Consider the following 25,862-nt stretch of genomic DNA (forward strand, 5'->3'; position numbering starts at 1 on the left):
AATTGATAAAGAAAAGAATAGAAAGAGAATGAAAAGAAACATATGAAGAAGATAAAGAAAAACAGAAAATGGTAGATGTTCGACTGAGATTCAGCATTCCCCTCCCACCTGTAAAACATTCACAGTTAAAACTTGTCTTACAACCACCACTGCAAAGAATTTCCCTTTTCTTCGTCTATGTACCTAAAACCAAATGGAATTTATATGAATAGTGTTTTTTTGAAGAACTTCCCATCTGTATAACACAATGTCGCAGGACTGATTTCCTGCAGACTATAACATTGTCGTCTTCAAGTCCAATCTCAACAAATACTTGTCAAGCCGTCCATTTATCATTCTCAAGCTTCTCATAGTATTGTACATTAACTGAAATCTTATTACATATTATCCTCGAGTTGCTTTTGGTCCTGGTAAGTAGTGATTCATTAGTATATTAAAAGATAAATTAAAAAAAACGGTAATAACAATAATAATAATAATAATAATAATAAACCAAAAACGAAAGAAAAATAAGAGAAAATAATGAAAAAAAAGAAATGAATGAAAAAGAAAAAAGAGAAAAATAATAAAATAAAACCGAAGCAAAAAATATTCAATAATAATAATAATAATAATAATAATAATAATAATAATAATAATAATAATAATAAACAACAACAACAACAGATTAAAAAAGTTTTAAATAAACATAAAAACCTTTTTTCCGGGCAGGATACATAAATTGATTTCATTCAAACAATTCAGAGATGCACCTGAATATTTGGCTGAATAATTTAAAAACTCAATTTTTCCTTCACTTGGCCACGTAGAAAGTATATTGCCAGTTACCTGGAAACAATTACAAAAAAAAAAAAATAAATAAATAAACTTCTTTTATTCAATGTTAAAAATTTTTCAATTGTTAAATTTGCAATTCTTTATTTAAATATTTCTTATTGTCGGACCCTTTTTTGAATGCTTGAATTTTTTAGGTGGATAAATAATCTACCTATAGTATTTTAATATTTCTATATTCAAAGAAAGAAAATTCTTTAGTATCCTAAAATTTGAGGAGTGAAAATCCACTATTATTGTAATCATTTTTTTTAGTTTGGCTTTGATAATTTTAGTTTTTTGTGATTTTTGCGAAAACTTGCACAACACTATTTTTCGGACATGACAAAAAATGTTATTTTATTAAGAGCTATGTTCATGTATATGTTGCTGTATGCAAATTTTCTGCTTGTACACTTAGCTGTCATCATTAGAATCAATCATCTGTTCTATTCCATTGGTAAAATAATTAAGTTTAATGAGGTAAAATGCATTCAGAAGAAGTCGTTTGTTTGGCACAGAAGAAGCGGGAAGATGGCCTCAGCATCAAAAGGATCGCCATGGTTTTGAAGCTGTCGAAATCAACAGTCGAATATATGCTAAAGACAAACTCCGAGCGGAAAAAGAAGAGAGGACGGAAAAGATCAATTGGCAAGAGGACTGAAAGGAGAATGAAGAGGACTGTGACACGGCTTTTGACATCTGAAGAAAAAGTTACAACAAGAAAATGAAAGAGAAATTTGAATTGTATGTAAACGTCCGAACACTACAAAGAACGCTGCATAGAATTGTTTTTAAGTATGCAAAGGCTAAGAAAAAAATTACACTAACAAAGGAGCAAGACTGGAGAGTGCTAAAAGGTGGTTAACAAAGCATGCTGGCTTTAAGAAGGTTAGATTTACTGATGAGAAGCATTTAAAGTTTGATTGGCCCGATGGATGGTGTACTTGGTCGAGAAGGGGTGAGCCTGTTGTACTGAACAACCGACAGATGGAAGGAGGAGGAGTTATGGTTTGTGGTATGATCTTTGCTAATGGAAATATATGGTTGGGATGACTGAAAGGACGATAGAACAGTGAAAGCTACAAACAGTTGCTGGACGAGAAAGCCCTACCAAGGATAAGAAGAGAGATGGTGAATGATTTCATGCTACAGCAAGACAATTGTAGCATCCATGTGTCAAAATTCATGAAACAATGGAAGGCTAAAGTGAATATGACTACTTTGGAATGGCCTGCAAAAAGCCCAGATCTAAATTTAATGAAAAATGTTCGGGAAATGCTTGCGCAACTTGTCTATAATGGACCTGAAATAACGAACGAGACTCAACTATGGGAACGAATACTAGATGCCAAAAAACAGCTAATAGAAACACGTAGAGATGTTATTGTGCATATGTTTAATCATTATGAAGAAAGATTGATAAACGTTATTGAGAAGAAAGGTGATATTACAGACTATTAACAGTTCTTCAACGATGCCCGAAAAATAATGTCGCGTGTGTTTTGTAAAAAATGATGAAAATTAAATATTTTTCCTTACCTAATCGATTTTCTTCCATTTTTATTACAGGTATTGTCTTTATATGTTTATACTATTGAAGAAATTTCGCCACTCTATGGTACTCGGAAAGTCGAATACTAAAGTGTCCGAAAAATATTGTCGGGCTCTTGTGAAATATACGAATAGATATCTAAGACTTTCCCTTAATTATATACATACACATTATTTGCAGACTCTCTTTGATTACGTTTTTTTTTTGTTTGTTTTTTTTATTACATTTTCACCCCAAACAAGGCAAATTGCCACTTTGGTGTAGGGGGCTACTATCAGGGGCAACAACTACTGGGGTACTATGTAGGGATTTGGGCAGCAAGGTGTCGGTTCACGTTACACTTGAACTTCTGCACGTCAGTACTGTTGGGGAAGCAGGGACCTGGAATGGAATTCCAGAGTCTTGCGGTTCTGGGGAAGAAACTATTGGAGTAAAAAGATCTTTTACATCTTGGGACCTCTACAGTGTGGGGGTGGGATCTAGTAGCCTGTCGGGTTTGTCGAGGGTGCTCGCGTCGTGGGGGCACAAGTGATTGCAGTTCATCAGAGCATTCACCACTAAAATACTTGTAGAAAAGGCAGAGGGATGCAACATTTCGTAGCGAATCTAAACGGCTTTGTGATCAGTAAATGTTTATTTTTATTGTTTCCGATTTGTTAGTTTCCATTAGCATGTTTGTATTTGAACACATTTATACAGGAGAAGCAGCATAAGCGGGGCCCCAAACACCTAAATATCAATGTAGATATCCGCTTAAAAATAAATATTTTACCGTTTCTTCTTACTAGTTATTGTTTAACAATATAAACAGTAAAAAAAAATTATTCTATATATTTCAAATTTTAATGTCTGTTTAAAAACATTTTTTCGTATCATCAATCCAGTGTATTTCAAATTTTAACCTATCTTTTTCTTCACATCAGCCATCTTGGAAAAGTCTTTGAACAAAATAACAAAACGTCGATGAACACATGAAAAGTTATAGCTTTTCTAATTTTATTGGATTAATTATTCCATAATTATCCTCAAGAAATAATAACTCACAATGTGAACTTTGTCTCTATATTCTTGGATTTTATGCAGAGAGACTCTTTTAATCGCAATATCAGAAGATGTTCTCACAACCCAATCAAAACATTTCACAGTCTGAAAAAATGGAAAAGAAACAAAGTACAAATGGATCATGTCACAAAAATATAAAAGAATGAAAATAAAAAAACATTACAAACAAAACTATGGAACCAAAGGTTATCTCTTTTTTAATTCTCTTTAAAATTAACCCTAAAAAATTGCACAGAACACTGTTGTCAATCTTTATAAAATAAGCAGTGTTTATATGTGTATATATGCATAGTGTTGTCTTAAGTTAAGGAAACAGAAGTCTTACCACGTGTGTGTGTCGAGCGAGGTGAGGCGATAAAGCGAGAGAGAGAGAGATTAAAGATGGCGCCTATGGTTTTATAAGCTGTGGTCTCGTGAAATCTCACCGCACACATTCAAATGGGGAAGATAGGCTGTATAAAAGCAGCCCGAGTTGAGAAGTAGGATTGTGACCTTTGGCGATTGTTGGATTTCTAGCCATGCCTTTGGGAGACTGCTGTCACGACTTCTTATGAGTTGATCAACAAAAGAACAAGCTATTTCCAGCTATGGCCACCGGCCTGAACAATATGATAAAGCCATTCAGTGGCCAAGACAATGTGGTGGCTTGGCTAAAGAAAGTGGACCTAGTGGCGAAGCTCCAAAATATAGGTGATGTTGCCATAGTGATACCATTATTTCTGGAGGGGGATGCACTAGCCCTATACTTGGAGCTGAATCAGTGAGAACCAGATGACGCTGACACAATTAAAGTCAGATTGATCCAGGCATTTGCCGAGGGGCCGTTTGAGGCGTTCACCAGATTAAAAGAGATGAGGTGGACGGGGGAATCCGTCGATGTGTACGCTAATGAGATTAAAAGATTGGTGGAGCTATTAGGAATTAGGAGCCAGCAGCAAGTCATGTGGCCAAGAGGCGTTTGTCACCGGGTTCCCAGAGTAGATTTCCAAGAGGTTGCAACAGATCTTGGGTATTGAGACCTTGGAGGTGAGCGAGCTGTTCCCTACTGCGAAAATATTAGTGAGCATCCAACTCTCTGAGTTCGTAGGAATGGTAGCAGAAGGATATGAGCAGAAGTCGGCCGAGACTACAAGGTGCATGTTTCGAATGTGGGGGCCTGCATTTGCAGAGAGACTGCAGGAAGTTCCAGGAAAATATGGTGTGCCACAGGTGTAATTTGAGTGATCACATAGCAATGAACTGCACAAGTTTGAGAAACTGGCAAGGGGGAGCCAAATAATGACGCATCGCAGCAGATGCCAAAAGTGAGAAATTGTTGTGGAAGGACAAGAAGTCATGGCCCTGATTAACACTGATTGTACTACTACTATGGTGCACACAAGTCTGGTCGGAGGATGGAAAGGAAAGGGTGAAGTAGTGGCATTCGATGGTTCATAAGTGAAATGTCAAGGGAGGAGGACTGTCACAATTGAAATTGAGGATCACTGGATGAGGGTCCATGCGGTTGTCACCAACCAACTGGTGCCTGGCATCCAAGCAATATTTGGAATGGACATAATATGCCAACTTGGAAGCGTCACAGTCAACAGCAATGGCATAAGGTTAAACCAGCAGGATGCGCAGTGACAGAGCAGGTCAACGAAGGGATCAAAGAGGCCGGGCAAAAGAGATGGATATCGATTGGTGATCCGGATTTTCAAGTAGAATTTGACAAGAATCAGTGGATGGTGGAGTGGGCGTGAAAGAATAAACCGCTAATACTAACAAACAGGGTGGCATGCTACAATAATTCGCTCAAAGGAGGAGCAAGGGAGGATTATGAACAAGAAGTAAACAGATAGATCGAGGAGGGTATACTGTTGCCATGGACAGATGACGTTGAATCAAGCATCTTGCCATTGACGGCCGTTCTGCAACAAACAAAACGGAAGGTCAGACTAATTCTGGATCTCCAAGAGTTGAACCAACATATTGAGTGCCATACACTGTAGATGTATGCAGTGAGACCATGAGAGAATGAGGGCAATTGAACGGTGTGACTCCGTTTGTCGATCTAAAAATCTGCCTACTTGCAACTCCACGTCGCCAAGAAACTCTGAAAGTACCAGTTGGTCGGATATAAAGGCAGAACCTACTGCCTTATGAGGATGGAGTTCGGGTTGAACTCGACACCCAAGATCATGTCGACTATTCTGGAGAGAATGGGGAAAGGAGATGGTACTATGAGCTTGTATATCAATGATATTCTCGTAAATGAAATTCTAGTGACTGCAAAGGAAGTGGTGGGTCACTTGAAGAAGTTCGGGTTGGTTGCCAAGGCACCCAAAGAATTAGATGTGGGAGCAGCCTTGGGGCTAAAACTGAAACAAAGTGCGTCAGATGGCCTGGAATTTCGAAGGTGGAATGAGATCCTGCAAATGAAAGAAGAGCTCAACAAGCAGGAGCTTTTTTCCATATGCAGCAGGCTGATCGAGTATTACTCCATTGCCGGCTGGCTTAGACCAGCATGCAACTACATCAAGAGACATGCTGAGGGAAGATGATGGGATGATAAAGTGGGAGAAAGATTGAAGAGGTCCTGAAAGAAGTGACAGAAGTTCAGAGAACATGGAACTTGCCACGAACACTGGATGAAGTCGTGTGGTGTGATGCAAGCAGCATTGCAACAGGTGTTGTCTTGGAAGTGGGTGAAGTGGTTGCTGAGGACGTGACTGAGGAAGAAGGATGATGCTAGCCACATCAATGTAGCAAAATTGGATACAGTTACCAAAGGAGTGAATCTTGCCTTGAAATGGGGACTACATGACATCTGTGTGAAAACAGATTCTGTCACTGTGTTTGTTTAAAATCAATGATTTCAAATGATAAGAGAGTAAAGACGAAAGGGACAGCAGAGATGCTGGTGAAGCACGGGTTGGGGATGTTCGCTGAGTTGATGCAGGAGTTTTCTCTGAAGCTGAGCATAATCAAGGTGGCCTCTAAGAAGAACAGAGCGGATGTTCTCACGAGAGTGAGAAAGAGCTGGCTCATGCCCCAAAATGTGGATATTGCTGCAGTGTCTGATTTGGATAATTCTGGAGTGCAAGAGTTGCATCTACACCACATGGAGGTAGAAAGGACATTATACCTAGTGAGAAAAGTTGACCCGAGTGTCATTAAGGAACAAGTAAAGCAAGTGGTCAGCACTTGCGACAGGTGTCAGTTAATTGACCCTGCTTCAAGCACACACGAAGCTGAAGAACTAAGTGTGACTGGGACCTGGGAAAGACTGGCAGTCGATGTAACCCATAACAGGGGTGGGCTTTATATGACAATGATCGACTGGGTGCTTTGCCCTATAGAGAAAGCTGCGAGGTGAAATGGCCAATGAAATAGCAGTAGTCATCGACATGATGTTTCTGGAGCGAGGTCCGATGGTAAAGCTGCAAACCGACAATTAGATCGGTAGCAGTGGTACTGAAGAAATGGAATATCCGTTAATTCTTCTGAGCTGCCTATGAACCCAGTAGCAATGGGATTGTGAAAAGAAACCACCGAACAATAAAGGCAGTGGCAAAAGAGACAGCACCCCGCCCAAGCAAGCTGTCTACTGGTACAATATGTCATATGTGAGTATTGAAAGTCGGCCACCACAGTGGATGAGGGAGTACGAAACGTGATCTAAAGATCAGGAGTTATGTTGTCTTAAGGAAACAGAAGTCTTACCACGTGTGTGTGTCAGGTGAGGTCAGGCGATAAATAGAGAGAGAGAGAGAGAGAGAGAGAGAGAGAGAGAGAGAGAGAGAGAGAGATTAAAGATGGCGCCTGTGGTTTTATAAGTTGTGGTCTCACAAAATCTCACTGCATACATGCAAATGGGGAAGATAGGTTGTATAAAAGCAGTACGAGTTGAAAAGTAGGCTTGTAACCTTTGACGATTGTTGGATTTCTAGCCATGCATTTGGGGGACAGCTGTTCTCACAAGTTTATCAGCAAAATAGCACATAGGATCCACGCCTAAACTAATTAACCGATCATTATGAATTTTGAAATAGAGCGGCTAAGTGCAAAGGGTCAAAATATGAGCTGAGTTTAAACAAGTTTTATACAAAAGTGAGACAAATGAAAATTCAGATATTTCTATTATTTGTGAAATTTTAACAATAGTTATTGAATATCAATTAATAAACATTCCTCAAATTTCAGTTTCTTTGAAATATTTTAAAGGGTTTTTAAGAAGTATAATATACGTGCATTGCAAAACTTCTCATTTAAAAGTTCAAAATATTTCAGATTTGCATTGAATTCGATCCATAATCAATAGACACCAATTAAACAAAAATCCCTGAATTTCAATTTCTTAAACCTTATAAGATTAAGTAAAAAAATTGAACATTTTCTAGGATCAAAATCATATAAACGAGTTTGACTAAAATTAGAATAAGTGTAGTTAAATATTTCACAATCTTAGTTCTTGTCATCTTGGCGCTCTTTCAACGGCTGTTCTATTCCTATTGAGACAAAAAGTATGATATTACTAATTTGCTAATAAGACCCTGCACGTTTTTTGTTTTGTTTTGTTTTCTTGCTTTGGGTGGATTTTGAGATATTTTTGGACATATATATTGATGATATTTTTTAAGGCACTTATGAAAATTTTGATTTGCAACTTTATGTTCTGCAGAGACTTTGCTTAATAATTTTTATGATTCATTGTATGACGGAAAATAACCACCATCTTTAAACGGCTGTAAACAATCATAGTAAGCTCTTTATTCGAAATTTGATTTGACAAATATTTTTGTCACAATCTGTTTGGTGCTTATGCAGAATAATGATGTTTTAAACAACGTATTTTAGTTGAAAACATTATTATGTAATGACGTGTCATATCGAAATTAGTATAAATACCAACATTTACGAAAAATGACCCAGTAGATATGCTAGATATATTTTTAACAAATTATGTTCCGACATTTTGTGCATAAAATGACGGATTGTAATTATTTAGTTAAAAATGATCGATGACTGTTACCGCCCCTGCATCCTGTGAGCTCTTCAATATTAAAACCTTTGATAAAACTCAATAAATCAATACAAGTTTATAAATTTGATTTTTACTGGTAATTATATTTCTATTGGAAAATTTTCGTAATTTTTAGAATTTATATTAATTTCAACATCACACGTAATTATGTAATAATGTTTCCACCTGAAATGCGCTTGGTTAACACATCATTATTCTGCACCAGCAACATGCACAGAAAACTAAATAATTTTCTCACAAACACATATGAGTGATATTATATTTTTTTTTTTTTTAATTTCTTATTGGAATCCTTTCAGATGAGTTATTTGCATATTTATTTATTTGCTGACTGTTATACTCATCTTCATAGTTGCTGTTGTTTCACCATATGTATATATATATGTATATATATACATATATATGTATGTATATATACATATATATATACATATATATATATACATATACATATATATATACATGTATATATATACATATATATATACATATACATATATATATACATGTATATATACATATATATATATACATATATATATATACATATACATATATATATACATGTATATATATATACATATATATAACTACTTTATTTACTCACATAAATTTAATATACGAAAGTATAGATTTATGCGTAAACTTTAAGTATTTACTTCAAAAGTTCTCAATACGTAGGTAGAGCTAGTTAGTAATTTATTATATATATCTTCAGAATGTGAGAGAATATATAATTATTTCCACAGCCAGACAACGTTGCAACTCACAAGTTGGCTGTCATGGCTCTTGTGAGCTGCGACGTTGTCACGCCAGAGGATTAGTTTGCCAGAATGTGATGAGACAACAATAACTATGGAAGACAGTAATTATTGAAGATAGAGTTAAGTCTCAGCATTCCTATCCCATCACAGTTAACCGCCTGAAGAAGGCCAAAGAATTAATTGGCCGAAACGTGATGAAACAACAACAACAACTGTAAAGATGAAGATAACAGTCCGCAAATAAATAAAATATAAGTGATATTTAGAAATGTCAAATGATAACTTACCAGAATCAGGTAAGTGAGAATAAGTCCGACTCGGCTGTTATCTTTCATGTGGACAAAGTAGAGGCAAGTTATTAGAATAATGAAACATCCAGTAAATTGAAGCAGAAATCCGGACCATCTAATAAGTGTCGGAAGAGAAAATAAAAAATGAAGAGTTTGAATTTCAAACATGATGAATACAAATTGCACAATTTCAGAATTTTTGAGATGAGGATTGATAATTTATATTATTTGGATTACTGTTCTCTTCTTGGATTTTATTCCACAACGTTTTATGTCGAACTTTGTACACTTTACATCGAACTCCGGAATAGATCTCCATCAGTGCAGCCTTTTTTTTTTTACTCACGTTCTTCCCTAACAAGACATATTGCCACTTGAACGTAAGGGGGCTACTCTTTTGGACCATGCCTAGGAAAGATTAACAAGATGTTGGTTTACATTACATTTTAACTTCTGCATATCAGTATAGTCAGGAAAGCAGGTAGCAGGAAGAGAATCTCCAAAGTTCAACTGTTCGAGGGAAGAAACTATTAGAGGAGAAAGCTTTCTAGCATTTAGGGGCCTCAACAGTGAAGGGGTGAGATTTCGTTGCTAAACAAGTTTGTCAGGGATATGTACGCCGAGGGGGGGCACAAGTGCAACGAGTTCATCAGAGCACATTCCATTAAAATATTTGTAAAACAGGCACAGAGATGCAACATTGTGGTGATGGGACAGTGGTTGGAGCTTAGCTGACAAAGTGGGATCTATTAGATTGAAAACCTTTTTTGGACCCTAACTAAGAGGGAAAGGGCAGGTGCACCAGCCCAGATGTGGCAACAGTACTCCACGCATGGGCGAATGGTAACCTTGTAGAGGTACAAGACACTCTCAGGTGAAGGTAGTCTTTTAGCTCGATAGAGGGAACCCACCTTCTTTGCAGCATCCTTTGCAATGTCCTCAATATATTCGTTAATAGCCTGACAGGATTGTTGCTTCAACCAGATCTGACATCAATCATTTAGTTTGTTTGTTTTTTAGATCATTTGGAGTATTGTTTTCATTTTAAATATTATTCTCCCATCGTTTTGTCTGATGTAACCTCCACTCTTTTCTGCCTTGTCGAACTCGGAAATCTATATGGAATTTAAAACAGAACCCTTGATAAAGACGAGTGGCGCCATAGATACAAGTACTAATTAATAATCAATTCTCAGTCTTCGGGAGGTTGTAGGTTGAATACAAGTACAAATTACTTCTACCCGGTAATGGCAGATTGAACAAGAGCCATATACCCTTGTGAATTAAATAAAAAGCTCCCCTTCAAAATCCAATACAGATTTTTGTGATTAACAAGATGCACATAAACAAGTGTTATTTTATGCTGGGGCAACATCGGGTGGCCTTGTTGATAATCGATTAAGAAAATGGACTATTATTATTAAAAAAGTAAAATGTTAGATAATGAACATTATTATTGTTTTATTATATGTGATGTAGAAAAAAGGTATGCAGAGAGAATGTTATTGAAACAAAAGAATATTTAATAAAATATTTTGGTTAACTTAGAAACAATAACAAGGATAGAAAGTGGTGGACATGAGTAGATTTAGTTTTCAAACCTGGGGATAAAAACAAATTTGGCCATAACATGTGACTGAGCGTCACGTGCTGGGTCTTCGTGTGATTGAGTGGCGTAAGCACAAAGGAATAGTTACATATATACAAGAGAGTTAGAAGTTAAAACGAGACAAAGTTAGAGAGAGAGCTAGACGGACACAGAGTGTTGAAGACAGGGCCGAAAAATTAGTATCCATCTTTTTTAATTGTCCTTTTTTATTTAACTAGCGAGATAAGGCGCCAGGCTTTGCCCGGGCATAAAATACGCTTAAATATGATATTTTAATTTGTCCAAATTTCGTATATATTATTATAGTCATGATTTCAAAAGAACAAAAATGTGCCATCAACTAGAATCGCAACCGAAACTGTAGCATTCAAAGCTGATGACGTACCACCGTAATAACGTTATGGCTGACGAAACGAGAGTATGCTACCCCCATGAATTAAATAAAGGATTCCGTTCAGAGTTCCGTGCAGATTCCTGAATTCAACAGAAAGATTCCCGAGTTTGATAGCAAGAATCTCAAGTTCGACAAATACACCTGAAGACGCTTACATTGACTGAAACGTTGTGAAAATAACACTCAAGATGAGAACAGAAGTCCGAAGAATACAAATAATATAGACATCGTATTTTGTTACTGAAAATGTTACATAACAAGAGAAATATATTTAAATGGATAAGTCGCTCACCTCTTAGCCGCAATAACACTCCCAAAGAATTGCTGAGAATTGTCAATATATTTGTAGGCTTTTTTCAAGAATATTTCTTCAGTGTTGTAAGCAGTGATGATGTGAGTTCCAGATTCCGTTTTCAGAAAGTGCCCGTAGAGCAAACTTTGGAATTTGAAGTTGAAGTTTTGCAGCAATGATGTTGCCAGAACAAAAACAAACTGAAAAAATAAAAGAAATATCACAAAAAAATGAGCCAGAGGAAAACGAGAAATTTTGCATTATTCGAAAAAAAAAAATGGCCGCTTTAAGAAACATTGTTACTGTTATTTTCTTCTATTTTCAATTATGTATATGCATTTTTTAATTTTCTTTCCTTTATATATATATATATATATATATATATATATATATATATATATATATATATATATATATATATATATATATATTTAAAATTATATTTTCACCCAATACAAAGAAAACAAAGCACAATGCCATTATGATGCAGAAGGTTACTATCAGGGACATAAGTTGCAGGGATACTATGTAGAGAGTTGAGTAGCAAGATGTCTGTTCACATACACTTGAACTTATTATCATTTATTACTAAGATTAAGCCTACTACTACTAAGAGTAGTAGTAGTAGCAGTAGTAGAGAAATATTCTGTGTCTACATTAGAAATGAGGGAAATTCTTAATTTTTTTATTATCAGTCATTATTAAAATGAAGTCTCCTTCCTATTGATATATTTTCTATCGCTTGCATATTCTTTAATGCGCCTGTTCTCTCTAGGTTGGATCGTTTCCTGTTCTTATTTCTTATTTGTCACAGATATTTGTGAGTGTCAGAATGTGCATGTATGTATGCGTGAGATTTCAGGAATCAAAAAGAAAACTCTTTCAAATACCCACACAGATATAGTTCAATTTTTAATAAAAACTCAATAAGAATTTCTTATTCTACTATGCCTAATTTAGCAGAAAGAATCTTAGCATCTAATAACAAAAAAATTAAATCAGCCCAAAAAATCCCTTTCCCAATCCAACCAAAAAGAAACTGCAACTGTATTAACAAACATCTTTGCCCACTCAATAATGATTGCATCCATAAAGATGTAGTATATTCATGCACAATTACAGAACTCCCACGCAATTCTCCCATAATAGACAATAACATTTTGCCACCAAATTATCCTTCCTCCGACCCTCCCTCTGATATAATTATTAATTCAACAAACGATTCAACCAGCTCCTCTATTTTCAATCATACAACCAGCTATAATAATAATAATAATAATAATAATAATAATAATAATAATAATAATAATAATAATAATAATAATATTTTTCATAGCAGCCATCCTAACACTGATAACACTAATTATCCCCTCCAAACCAATCCTGATACAATTACTGTCCTACCCTCTGTTCATCAAAATGAACAAAATTTAAATTCTCTTCCCAGTATAAATCAACAAATTAATATTAATTCTCGACCCCGAACTATTAATAAAACATATACATATATAGGTGCTACTTCAACTTTAATAAAGAAAAGAATTTCAAACTACACTTCTTCTTTCAATAACCAAAATTCAAATAATAACCAGGGAACTTCTCTAACTACACTGGTTAAAAAGCTTAACTCTACAAATACCCACTTTTCAATTAAATTGACCATCCTAAAAAAAGTTAAGTCTTATACTCCAGGATCTAAGTCTTGTCACCTGTGTACATCTGAAGCTATAACTATTATAACCTCCCCTCAAAGTAGTAATATAATAAACTCTAAAAACGAACTGATCTCTTATTGCAAACATATGTCCAAGTTTAAATATGGTAAATTTGAAATCACATAGCTATTAATTTAACCCTTCAAATATATATCTTTTCCCATAATTTTTTTTTTTTATAATCTTACCTTCTAAGCTTTTTATATTTTTAATTTTTTTTTTAATTTCTTTGGCCGGTTTTCCATCTGCTGTCTCCGTTTTATGGTATAAGTATACCGATTAATTAAATATATACATCAACCTACTCATTTTTATTCTATGTATTTGTTTACTTATATTTAACTATATGCATTTACATACACGTTTATTTGCCTTATTCCGGAGTTTGCAGATACCGGCCTCTCCTCTTATTTTGTATGTAAGTATGTATGTTTTTTGTTTAACTTGCATATGTTTTTGGATATGTGTATATGTTTATGCATGCATGTGTGTTTGTATATATATGTATATATATGCGTGTGTGTTATTGTATATGTATTCATATATGTGTATATATATTTATATGCGTGTTTGTATGTATATACATGTATGTGTGCATTTGTGTGTCTGTATGTATGTATGTATGTATGTATGTATGTATGTATGTATGTATGTATATCTGTATGTATGTATGTGACTGTATATATATAATTTTCTATTTATTTATTTATTTATTTTTATTTTTTATTTTATATATTATTTTTTTATTTTTATTTATTTATTTATTTATTTTATATATATAGATGTATGTGTGTGTTTGTGTATATATGTATATATATATATATATATATATATATATATATATATATATATATATATATATATATATATATATATGTATATTTATAACAGACGCCCCATTTCTTGAACTTGGCCATTTATTTGTTCTTCTGATCAGTTTTCTTAATTTATTTCTGAGACATTCACGTGCATGTCTAAGCTGACCTAATTATTAACGCTAACTTTCGCGCTTTTTGTCTGGGTCAGTTTGACCTTGCTTTTCAAATTTAAATTGTCACCGTTTTTTCGGGTCTTTTTTTAAGCCTTAATTTTTTTGATTCATCCAGACTTGACAGACGTGTTTCAAATATTATCTCTAGTACTTTTCTTTTAATGATTTGGAATTCATTCCATTTGCACTTTTTTCCAAGGAACTCTGTCTTTTGGATGATTTTGGACCATTTGGAATTCACCCAGTGGATTGAAATTTTAAATTCAACCGTTTTGGATTTTACCATTTTTGGATTTTTACCCTTCACCGGACTATCCAGTCATGTGAAATCTTTTTATTATTTTTCTTTTGCCTCCTGTTCCCCTTACCTCACCCTTTTTTAACCAAGTAAGATCTTTGACTTACTTGTAGTTTCATTAAATACTTTTATATGCAAAATCCGATCCTGCATTTTGCTAATTCCTGCCCTCTGATGAGAAGGAGAGTATTTCTTCGAAACTCCGCGGATTAAGGACTATCCACTTATCTTGTGCTTCCTTTTTTAAAATTAAATATGTTTTTAACTCTTTTTCAAGATGTCTTTTAACATATTTTATTAATCATTTGTTCATATATATATATATATATATATATATATATATATATATATATATATATATATATATATATATGAACAAATGATTAATAAAATATGTTAAAAGACATAATTTCCGTGTTATATTTTTTTATGTTATTGCTCTGTTTACCACATTGAGCTCTCATACCCGGATTTCCTCTGGAATTATTCCATTATAACACTATATATATATATATATATATATATATATATATATATATATACACATATACTCTTTGAGGATTTAATTGTATATATATATGTATATATATGTATATATATATATATATATGTATATATATATATGTATATATACAATTAAATTATCAAATAGTAAATCTTTAACAAGGCAAAACCTATCAAGACAAGAAAAACTCAACACTATTAAGAGGTGCAGACAACAATATTAAATGCAAGATGAAGAATAAAAGTTCTGTATAACTCTACTATATCATCAGAACAATAAGGAAAAAGTAAGTGGAAAATTAAGGGAAAAAACTTTTTAGGCCATGGTATTTCGAAGCTAAATTCTTCTCATCAGAAGAGGAGAAGGCCAGAATTATACAAAATCCTAATATAGAAAAAAAACTGCCTTACTGACATTTAGATAAAATATGAGAATGAAAGATACGATAAAATTGTAAATATTACTTCAAAGTAAGTACAGTACATAAGGGCTAATTGGAATGGATAGTATATATGTAGGTAAAAAATACTACCCTTCCGATTTGCCCTATGTTGTACCTACTTTTAATTACTATTTATTTTATTATCCCATTCCTTCATTCTCAGTTCATAGCTAAATGTCATTAAGCCAGTTTTTTTCTATATTTGCGTTTGGTATAATTCTAGCCCTTCTCCACTTCTGATGAGAAACATTTGGCGTCGAAATGCCATGGCTTAAAGACTTTCTTTTTTTTTTCAATCTTTCTTATTGATCTGATTAAGGTAATAAAGTCGTTTTTATTCAACTTCGAACTTTCACCGCTTTAATACGTACGTTATTTTATTATCTTTCCAATTATATGATTTTGTTTGAAATTTCATTTCTTTTTAATTATTATGAGTGATTATTAATATTAAAACTACTACTACTAGTTGTAGTACAACTACTAGTACTACTAATCATGATAATTATAATAAGTGAATATTTTGTGTCTACATTATAAGTGAAACAAATTCGTTACTTTTTTATTATTATCAGTTATTATTAAGATAATGTTCCCTTTCTTATCGATATATTTTCTAGAACTGGCATATTCTTTATTGCATCTGTGTGTGTAGATTATATATATAATACATAAATTATATATAATATATATAGATTATATATAATTATTACTATAATCATTTTTAATACCTACAGACGCTAGTGTTTCATCTTTTCGAGAATCATCAGTGTAGAGAGTTACGATTACCGCCAGTTGGGAGATTCGAACCCAGTCAAGAAGCCATCTCGAACTCGATTAGCAAGGAACAAACCGTTCGTTTATCGTGTGAGAAATGTAATAGAAATTAATATTTATATAAAGCATAAATGTCATTCAAAACGGCCGAGAGTGATCTTATGATTTTAACATCATGATCTGTGCACGTGGGCTTAAGTGATCGACTTATTTCATTTCAATGTAAAGTATTTGACAATAAGAACCGAGTTCTTAAAAGGACTGACATAATATTACTGTGTGTGTGTGTGTGTGTGTGTGTGTGTGTGTGTGTGTGTGTGTGTGTGTGTGTGTGTGTGTGTTGATAATCTGAACAGTGCGGGACTTACAGATAAGATAATTATAAAAACAATCAGGAAGAACAGAGCAACAGCAAAGATTGGTATGTTCACGATGAGTAACACAGCCGTCGTCATAATCCGCAGCATATCGTTGATCCACATCTTGTAAGAGTTTGGCAGTTCGTAGTCCACATCGTACAAGTTGTCAGTGAACGGCAGCATGATGACCTCTGGGTCAGTCCCCTCAAAAAATTCAAGAGGCATGTTAAACACATTTTCAGCCATAATGTGATGGATTAGACAACTAGCATTGGCCATAAATAGAGTTGAAAGAAAGCCAAACAAAAATAAAAAAAGGCCTGCAAAAAAAAAAAATAATAATTAATTAAAAATCGAAAATTTGATTCAAATCTTCACTTCTATAAAGTTAGTTGTGTCTTTTCTGAATTTTTGAGATGAGGATTAGTTATTTGGATTCATCAGACTACTGTTCTCATCTTGAGTTTGATTTTCACTACGTTTCAGTCGGTGCAACCTACAACCTTCTTCAGGTGTATATAAGTGAGAATATGTGTGTGTGTGAGAGGACACTTCTCAACCTATATACCTAATGAATTTTTATCTACAGCCTTGAAATTTGGTAAATAGGGTATGCAAACTTGTGTAAAAATTTTAATAGGTTTTTATCCGAAAAAAAGGCTGCTAAGGGGACAAAATTGAAAAATTGGTACTCAGATTTTATGAGATATCTATTTGTCAACTGTTTCATGAATTCATATGCATGAATCGTCCACATGACAGATTCTGTATGTTAAAAATAAGTAGATTTGAAAACATTTTTTAAAGAACGTGTCAAACTAGCTCAATGGTTATCGTACTTGACTCAATGCCTTTAGGTTTTGCTTTCGATCACAGCTCGAGTGCTTTTTTTTTTACTTGCAAGAAGTGAATTTTTTAGAAAAAAAAACATAATATTCGCATGCACATATCTGAATTTCTGTATAAATTAAAATATATTTACACATATTTTATGACTGGACTACGCTGGTCGGCCTGCTAGTATATTATAGATGCCTCTGTTTTTTTTTAATAATAGAAATCAATTAATAAATATTCTCCAGATTTCAGTTTCTTTGGAGTATCTAAAAAGTTTTTAGGAGAATATTTGTGCAAAACCTCCTTTTTGAAAGTTCAAATATTTCAGATTTACATTGATTTAGTTTTGGTTGTTTTGCTTTATAGCATATGAACTATTTTGGGTTATTTAATGCCGAATCCAATAATTTTGGAAAAACTTCATAGACTTCTTTTAAGCATATACAACAGATGAGGGATGTAACTGTGGAATTTTCACGGGTCTCACTAGTAGATAGATACTATTTTATCAGCATTTGTCTAGCATTCTTCCCGCTTATGAATAAACAAAAGTAAAGTAAAATCTTTGTGTTACAGAGGGGGGGGGGTCCAAGTGGCAGAAGTGGATAGTCGGCTACCCAGGCTTGTGAAGATGAGTCAAAGGAAAGTCGGTCAGATCGTAGGTCAAGGCAGCGATCCTGGATTTAGATGCCTTGGGAATGATGTCAAAGAAGTCAAAATGGAGGGCGTAAAATTCCCGAGAATTAGTTCAGTGGGATTGACCGACATTTCAAACAATGCATGGTGGAGTGTTTTGATATCATCTGTGTCAATAAATTAGAGACAGCAGATAAAGAGAGAGACAGAGGAGAGTCATAGAGGACAAACTGACACATTTTTCTTCACTGCCAAATAGCCACACCTCTGCCACGCGCCTTTACAATTGTCGTATTGAAATCGAAAAGGTTGTCATTGCCAATAAACAAAATATTTTATAATCCAACTGTATGTTTTATTCGCTGCCAAGTGTATATATCGAGACAGTGACAAAAGTTGATTTTAAGAAATTATATAAAATGAAAAGCACATTGGACGACCAGACACAGCAAATATATATAACATATGGTGTACGTACCCACGATGGAAATAAAATATCATACACCAAAATCACATAAATTGGGCAAGTAGTTTTATTTTTTATAAAGAAAAACATTTTTAAACAAATTTTACTTTCTCCATGTTAAGAATGACTTTCTAAAATCTTGCAAAAGTTTTAATTATTTGGAGTTATATCTTATGTTCTCTCAGACTGTTTTCGAGATGCCATCACGAAATGATCGCTTGTAAGGTTATATATTCGCTATGGCCGGTCGTCAAATGTGTTTTGCAAGCTATATAATTTCTAAAAAATCAACCTTTGTCATTGTCTCGATATATAGACTTGGCAACGAAATAAAAACACACAGCTGGTTATAAACTATTTTGTTTATTCAAAATAATCTTTTTCAGTTTTAGAATGACATTTCTAACATTAGTGATGGTGGGTTGGTGTGTTTTGCAGTGGAGTAAAGTGTGTCGCTTAGCTGGCCAGTCATGGTCGCTCTTTCTTCTTTTCTCGTTGTCTGCACATTGGCACAGATGACGTCAAGATTCCACCATTAATTGTCTAGAAATGTCGGTCAATCTCGCTGACCTAATAACCAGGAATTCTACGTCACTCATTTTGACTTCTTTGACGTCATTTCTGAGAGCACAAGCATCCAGGCTTTCGACTGTCTTTTGACGTTATTCCAGAACACCTGAATTACCCAACAAAATAATTTTGATTTTCTTCTTTAAAAATAAACCACTTAATCAGTTTATGTGATTTTTCATGCACGATGTATGTACATTATGCAGATTTTTCTTTTTTTTCTTTCTTTCTTTTTCATGAGAGGAGGAAATTCTTGACAAGCACCATTTTATCATTAAAATCGGTTAAAAGAAGGAAAAGAAGAAAACTAAAAAACAAGGAAAGGAATGATGAAAATAAACCAACCTGCAACAATTGAAAATGATCCCGAGTAAATCAAATACTCGTTGTTTTCTTCTGTAGAATTTGAATTAATTTGTTTGCTCCAATTTTCGAACATATAGTTGGAAGCCGTTTTGAAGCCTTCAAAGAGTATGCCCATCAAGATGGTGAGTAGCAAGGACCAAATGCCAATAGACTTCAGATATTTACGGAACACTCGTCGAGCAACTTTCTGAAGAGACAGAGAGAAAGAAGTAAAGAACCATGAAAATAGTAATAATGCATCGTAATCTTGTTGTGTATTGAAACTGTACACACGCACGCACGCGCACACACACACACATACATACATACATACATACATACATACATGACAGTCGGTAGCACAAACGCACTGAATGATTGAAGATGAAGCTGTGAAACAAAACTGATATCGCCGGGGGTGAATAAATCAAGTAATTGACCCCTACAGCTGCCGGGGTTGGAACACCTGTCAGAGAACAAGTCATATATATATATATATATATATATATATATATATATATATATATATATATATATATATATATATATATATATATATAGCAATGTGATTCTATCTAAATTACAACAAGCACTTTTTCTTTCCTGTATTTTAATTAAACTAGTAATTTTACTATTACATTGAAATACACTCTGCTCTTTAGACTATTGTTCTAATCTCCTTTAAATTATATATATATATATATATATATATATATATATATATATATATATATATATATATATATATAACTGCTTAATTTACTCACATAAGATTAATATACGAAAGTATAGATCTATGCGTAAACATTAAGTATTTACTTCAAGAGTGCTCAATACTTAGGTAGAGCTAGTTAGTAAGTTATAAAATGTATATGGTGATTAAGCTACACTGAATATTCCGCGTTTCATCCACTCTAGAATTCTTCAGGCTTATGCGCCATATACATTTTATAACTTACTATATATATATATATATATATATATATATATATATATATATATATGTATATATATATATATATATATATATATATATATATATATATATATATACTGTGTGTGCAAAATCAAGACTTCAGGACAAGGTGTTGATGGCAAAAAAAAAGTGTATTTCATTTTACGTTACAATTGTTGCAATGTCTAGTTGGACAATTTCAAGCATTATATCGTTTGAAAATTTTCAAACACCAGCATTTCTTCAGACTTTATGAATAAACACACTTTAGGCAATGTTGCATTTTTTGAATAGAAAGAAAAAAAGGCGGGGAGAATCCCTAATAGGAAAAGCATGCGAGAAACATTTATCAAATACCCAAAGCCAGAGCTACACCAAAAGAAGGTTATGTTGACTGTTTAGTGGTCTGCGATTGGTCTCATCCATTACAGTTTTTTAATGCGGGTGAAACCATTACAGTGGAGAAGTACTTTCAGCAAATGGATGAATTGCATCAGAAACTTCGGCAACAACACCCAGCATTAGTCAACAGAAAAGGCCCAAATTCTCCTCCAGAACGTTGACCGACCGCACGTTGTTAAACCTCATCCACTATACTCTTCAAACCTCTCACCTACCGATTACCACTTTTTTAATTATCTCGACAACTTTCTGCGTGAGAAATGTTTGAAAAACCTAAGCGATATCAAAAAAGCCTTCAGCGACTTCATCGCATCCAGAACGAAAGATTTTTACGTTTCTGGCATAAATACGCTTATTTTGTGTTGGCAAAGGATGTTGGTTCTGATGGTGCTTATTTTGATCAATAATTTTTTTTTTTTTTTGAGCCGAGATATGTTCATCTGCTTTTAAAAGTTAAAAACAGCTAGAACGTTCTTGTCAACCTAATACATTTTGTTAAGGAATAGAGAGAGGGAGAGAGAGAGAGAGAGAGAGAGAGAGAGAGAGAGAGAGAGGGTGGAAGAGTTGAGTTCGCCGGAAGTAAAAGATCAGCTGATTTGATTGCGTGTGAGTCATGTGATCAGGTTAGCTGAATCATTGAGATTTGATTTGGACGCAGAAGACAACGGACGGCTTCCCATTGTCTCCTCCTCTTCACTGGGTGGGGGGTGAACGATGACGTGTATAGAAGAAGAACCCACACAGGCCGATTTCACTTTCCACCTTCTGCAGGACATCTGGGGAAAAGTGAAATAAACTATAGAACTAATTCCTTGTCTTGGAGTGATTGAATCTTCATCCAAAAACAGGTATCAAGTCTCCCTCCAGGACGAGAAATTCCAGATGATCCAACATCGAAGAAGCAGAGGTAGGTTCTGAAAATACATGTCACTCATACACGATTCCCTTTATGATACAACATAAATATATAAGATAATCAAACACTCAACCCTTTATTATTAGAGACAATATAACAAACGCTCAATTTGGTGCCGTAACTAACCAGACCACCCAGCAAGGGTTGGTTTAAAAGTAAAAAAAAAAAAAAAAAAAAGAACTTCGGTTACCACGAACAAAAAAAAAAAGAAACGCAATGTTTTAAAAGATGCGAACAAAAAGAAAGAAAAAATATTGTAGCTACACATAAAAAAGGAAAAGATAAAGAAAATTAAAGAAAGAAAAACAACAACGTAGGGTCCTTTCATTGAACAGAGAAAAAATACATACATATATATATATATATATATATATATATATATATATATATATATATATATATATATATATATATATATACGCAACCGAAAAAAAAGACTCATTAAAATTATGTTAAATCAAAATTATTATATGCTAAATTAAGAGAAATAAGAAAAAAAACAGATAGCTCGAACGACATACAGATAAAGAATTGTTGATTTTACATATGAGAACACAGAAAAAATGCTATGTTATGGTGTAGAAATATAAACAGTGGAAATTGAAAACAGAAAGATATATCAATCGACAGACTGATAACAAATTGGTGTAAAAGAAATAGAACACATAAACTTTAGTTACAGAGGTGAAACAAAATGGAAAAAGAAATGAGATGACTGTCACGATTACCAGAGAAAAACGTCAATCAAATATTTGTTATGAATTTATAAGTTAAACAATTATAAGGTTAAAATGTTGCTTAATTGTAAAAGCTTTGTGTACTTTTAGGAAAAGACAATGTGTATTTTTTTGTTTGTTTGTTAAGAAACAATGGATACTTTCTACTAATGTGGAATTGTTTTTTTTTTCTCTAATTGTACGGTTTTTTTCGTGAGAATTTTTTTTTTCTGGTGTGGAAAAATGTTATTATATGTAAACTGGTTTATGAAATGTTAAAATGTATGTTTTTTTTAGATTAAGAAAAAAAAAGAAAAAGAAAAAAACACAAGTGTTGTCTTAGGGTGATGGGATTCTGTGATTTCGAGTAGGATCAACATGGAAAAATCCATGGATGGAATCCCGATATATTTCGCGGAGCTATATGCTTTGAAAGGCAGTCGCGGTTACCGATGTGGAAAAAAAAGTTTTTCCAATATAGCAAAGCGAAATGTGTTTCTGCCCAGCGTCAGGGAGCAAATGGAGTTCCCCTGACGTGGCGTAAGTGGCAGTAGAGAAAATGGCAGAAAAGGCCATAATAAAAATCACTCGGATAAGTAAAAGGTGATATTATTTTTTCAAAATGTGCTGACGTGGACAAATTTAGTTTCCATCGATTGTTATTTTGTGTTGAATTTTTGTTTTGAAGGACTGTCTGAAAATTTTAAGTGAGTCGTTTTTTTGTTTGTTTGTTTGTTTGTTTTTGGAAACGACTATGTATTTTAATTGTAAATGTCTATGTATTTTTTGTAAACGACTGTGATTTTTTTTAATCTTTTTTATTTTTGAGATTCTGTGAGGTGGTCAAATGTTATGTAACCTGACCTCAAAATGTGCTGACGTGGACAATTTTGGGTTTCCACGAATCTATGTTCTTGTTATTTGTAACTTTTTATTGGTGAAATGAGATTTTGTGAATGATTATAAGAATTTTTTTTTTAATTTATATTTTCATGCGATTGATGTTTTCTCACAGCAGAATTGTGCAGGTTTTTTCTTGTTCTTGGACATGTATTTTTATTTTTCGCAGAAGGAGAAGGAGTGAATTTTTGCCTTGTGGAGTTTATTGAGACAATGATTAATTTATAAGTAAGAACATGTTGTTAATTAATAATAATGATAAGATGTTAAAAAAGAGAAAGAAATAAGATTTAAGCAGTGTAGGAGAAAAAGATACACTACTGGGTTGAATAAGGGGTCAACTAGTTCTTAAGTTTGGAAGAGTCAAGGGTTCAGTCGATATTTATTCTAATTTCCGAAATGGTTGTAGAATTTTTTTTTTTTTTTGTCGTTTTTCTCCGGATGCGTAATTCGGCGGGAGACATAGGAAAATGCTCTCGTAATATTATAAGAAAAGTCTTTTATCTCGTATGAGTCATGTGCTTGTGGAAACACGTTATAGTGTGACGAGAGATATAGTGATCTCTGCATGATCCTAAGATGCGAGATGGAGGCCATGGGGTCACAGAGAGTTGTTGACTTTCGAGGGCGCAAGGATTCGCGCCACATGGTAATATTTGTAGATGTAATTTATTTATTTGAATTATGATTTAGTGAATAATGCTATGACAGTTCCTTTGCCAGTGGGGTGAGCTTAGGATTCCCTTAGCAAAAGTGGGTAGTAAAAATAAAATGTATGTCTTCGTCATACATTTTTATAAATAAGGGGGAAAGGAATGTTAAGGAATAGAGAGAGGGAGAGAGAGGGGGAAAGAGGTGAGTTATAGTGTAGACACGTTCGCCGGAAGTAAAAGATCAGCTGATTTGATTGCATGTGAGTCATGTGATCAGGTTAGCTGAATCATTGAGATTTGATTTGGACGCAGAAGACAACGGACGGCTTCCCGTTGTCTCCTCCTCTTCACGGGAGGGGGGACGAACGCTGACGTGTGTAGAAGAAGAACCCACACAGGCCGATTTCACTTTCCACCTTCTGCAGGACATCTGGAGAAAATGAAATAAACTATAGAACTAATTCCTTGTCTTGGAGTGATTGAATCTTCATCCAAAAACAGGTATCAAGTCTCCCTCCAGGACGAGAAATTCCAGATGATCCAACATCGAAGAAGCAGAGGTAGGTTCTGAAAATACATGTCACTCATACACGATTCCCTTTATGATACAACATAAATATATAAGATAATCAAACACTCAACCCTTTATTATTAGAGACAATATAACAATTTTATACTTCACAGTTTTATTTTTATTTTTTAATAACGTCGTCTACGTATTTGTAGAAGATAGGGCGTTCTCAAAAGTGAACATTCTGATCGAAGAAAGTGTTGTTTTTGTACGTATGTATGTGCGCTCTCTTTGAGACGTATTTTTCCTGTTCATGTATATTATTCGTTTCAGATATTTAGTTTGTTCAATAAAGAACTCACATTTCGTTTTGAGTTTGAAATCGTAATCTTTTAGGAATGTTATTATGTGCGAGTGCACAAAACCCCTAATAAAATATTAATTTGAAGCCCAAACACACAAAATAATTAACCAAGACTTCTTTTTAAAACAAAACACCGAAAGGGTTTATTTCGTAAGAAGCGGGACTGTTTCCGAGGTGAATGAAAGAAAAGACGAAATAGAAGGTTCTAGGATGTTCCCGTGTCAGGAGGCAGAAACTTGAAGTGTCCCAGGTTGTCCAATAGAGGTCTTCAGTGAAGTAATCGCAGCTTGGGGGACTCAGCTATACAACATTTCGGCGATGGGACAAAGGTTGGAGCTTGGCCGATAGTGCGGGGCTTATTATATTTGAGACTCTTTTTTGGGACGTTGTCTAAGAGTGAGAGATGAGTAATAGATGCACTAGCCCAGATGTGGCAGCAATACTCAGTGCATGGATAAATTGTGGCTTTATAAATATATAGAATTCTCACGGACATGAGTAATTTTCTAGCACAGTAGACGGAACCTACATTGTTTGCAGCAGCCTTGGCAATGTCATGAATGCATTTGCGTCACTTCATGTTGCTTTTGAATGTTAGGCCGAGAAGATTAAAAACTCTCTTTCTAATTTTTGTTTCTTTGTTCGACACAAATCCATGAGCAAGCATGATAATTTGAAGTTAGGTACGGGCAAAATGAA

General features: G+C 33.9%; 1 protein-coding gene across 3 annotated transcripts in view; it reads right to left on the minus strand.

Moving 5' to 3' along the window:
* The window catches only part of LOC145241280 (multidrug resistance-associated protein 1-like), a 170,653-nt gene that overhangs the window by 22,634 nt on the left and 122,157 nt on the right, over positions 1-25,862 (minus strand). For 2 of the 3 annotated variants that reach the window (XM_080104018.1, XM_080104020.1), the window contains exons 22-27: positions 19,747-19,954; positions 16,902-17,212; positions 11,806-12,005; positions 9,508-9,625; positions 3,413-3,514; positions 697-828 (exon numbers count right to left, since the gene is read on the minus strand). In XM_080104018.1, the coding sequence (XP_079960144.1) occupies positions 697-828; positions 3,413-3,514; positions 9,508-9,625; positions 11,806-12,005; positions 16,902-17,212; positions 19,747-19,954 (1,071 nt within the window). The remainder of the gene's footprint in view (positions 1-696; positions 829-3,412; positions 3,515-9,507; positions 9,626-11,805; positions 12,006-16,901; positions 17,213-19,746; positions 19,955-25,862) is intronic. The other variant, XM_080104019.1, reaches the window with a different exon arrangement.

Source organism: Euprymna scolopes, chromosome 20, assembly GCF_053919585.1.
Source record: "Euprymna scolopes isolate OS-2025 chromosome 20, ASM5391958v1, whole genome shotgun sequence".
Classification (NCBI taxonomy): Eukaryota; Metazoa; Mollusca; class Cephalopoda; order Sepiida; family Sepiolidae; genus Euprymna; species Euprymna scolopes.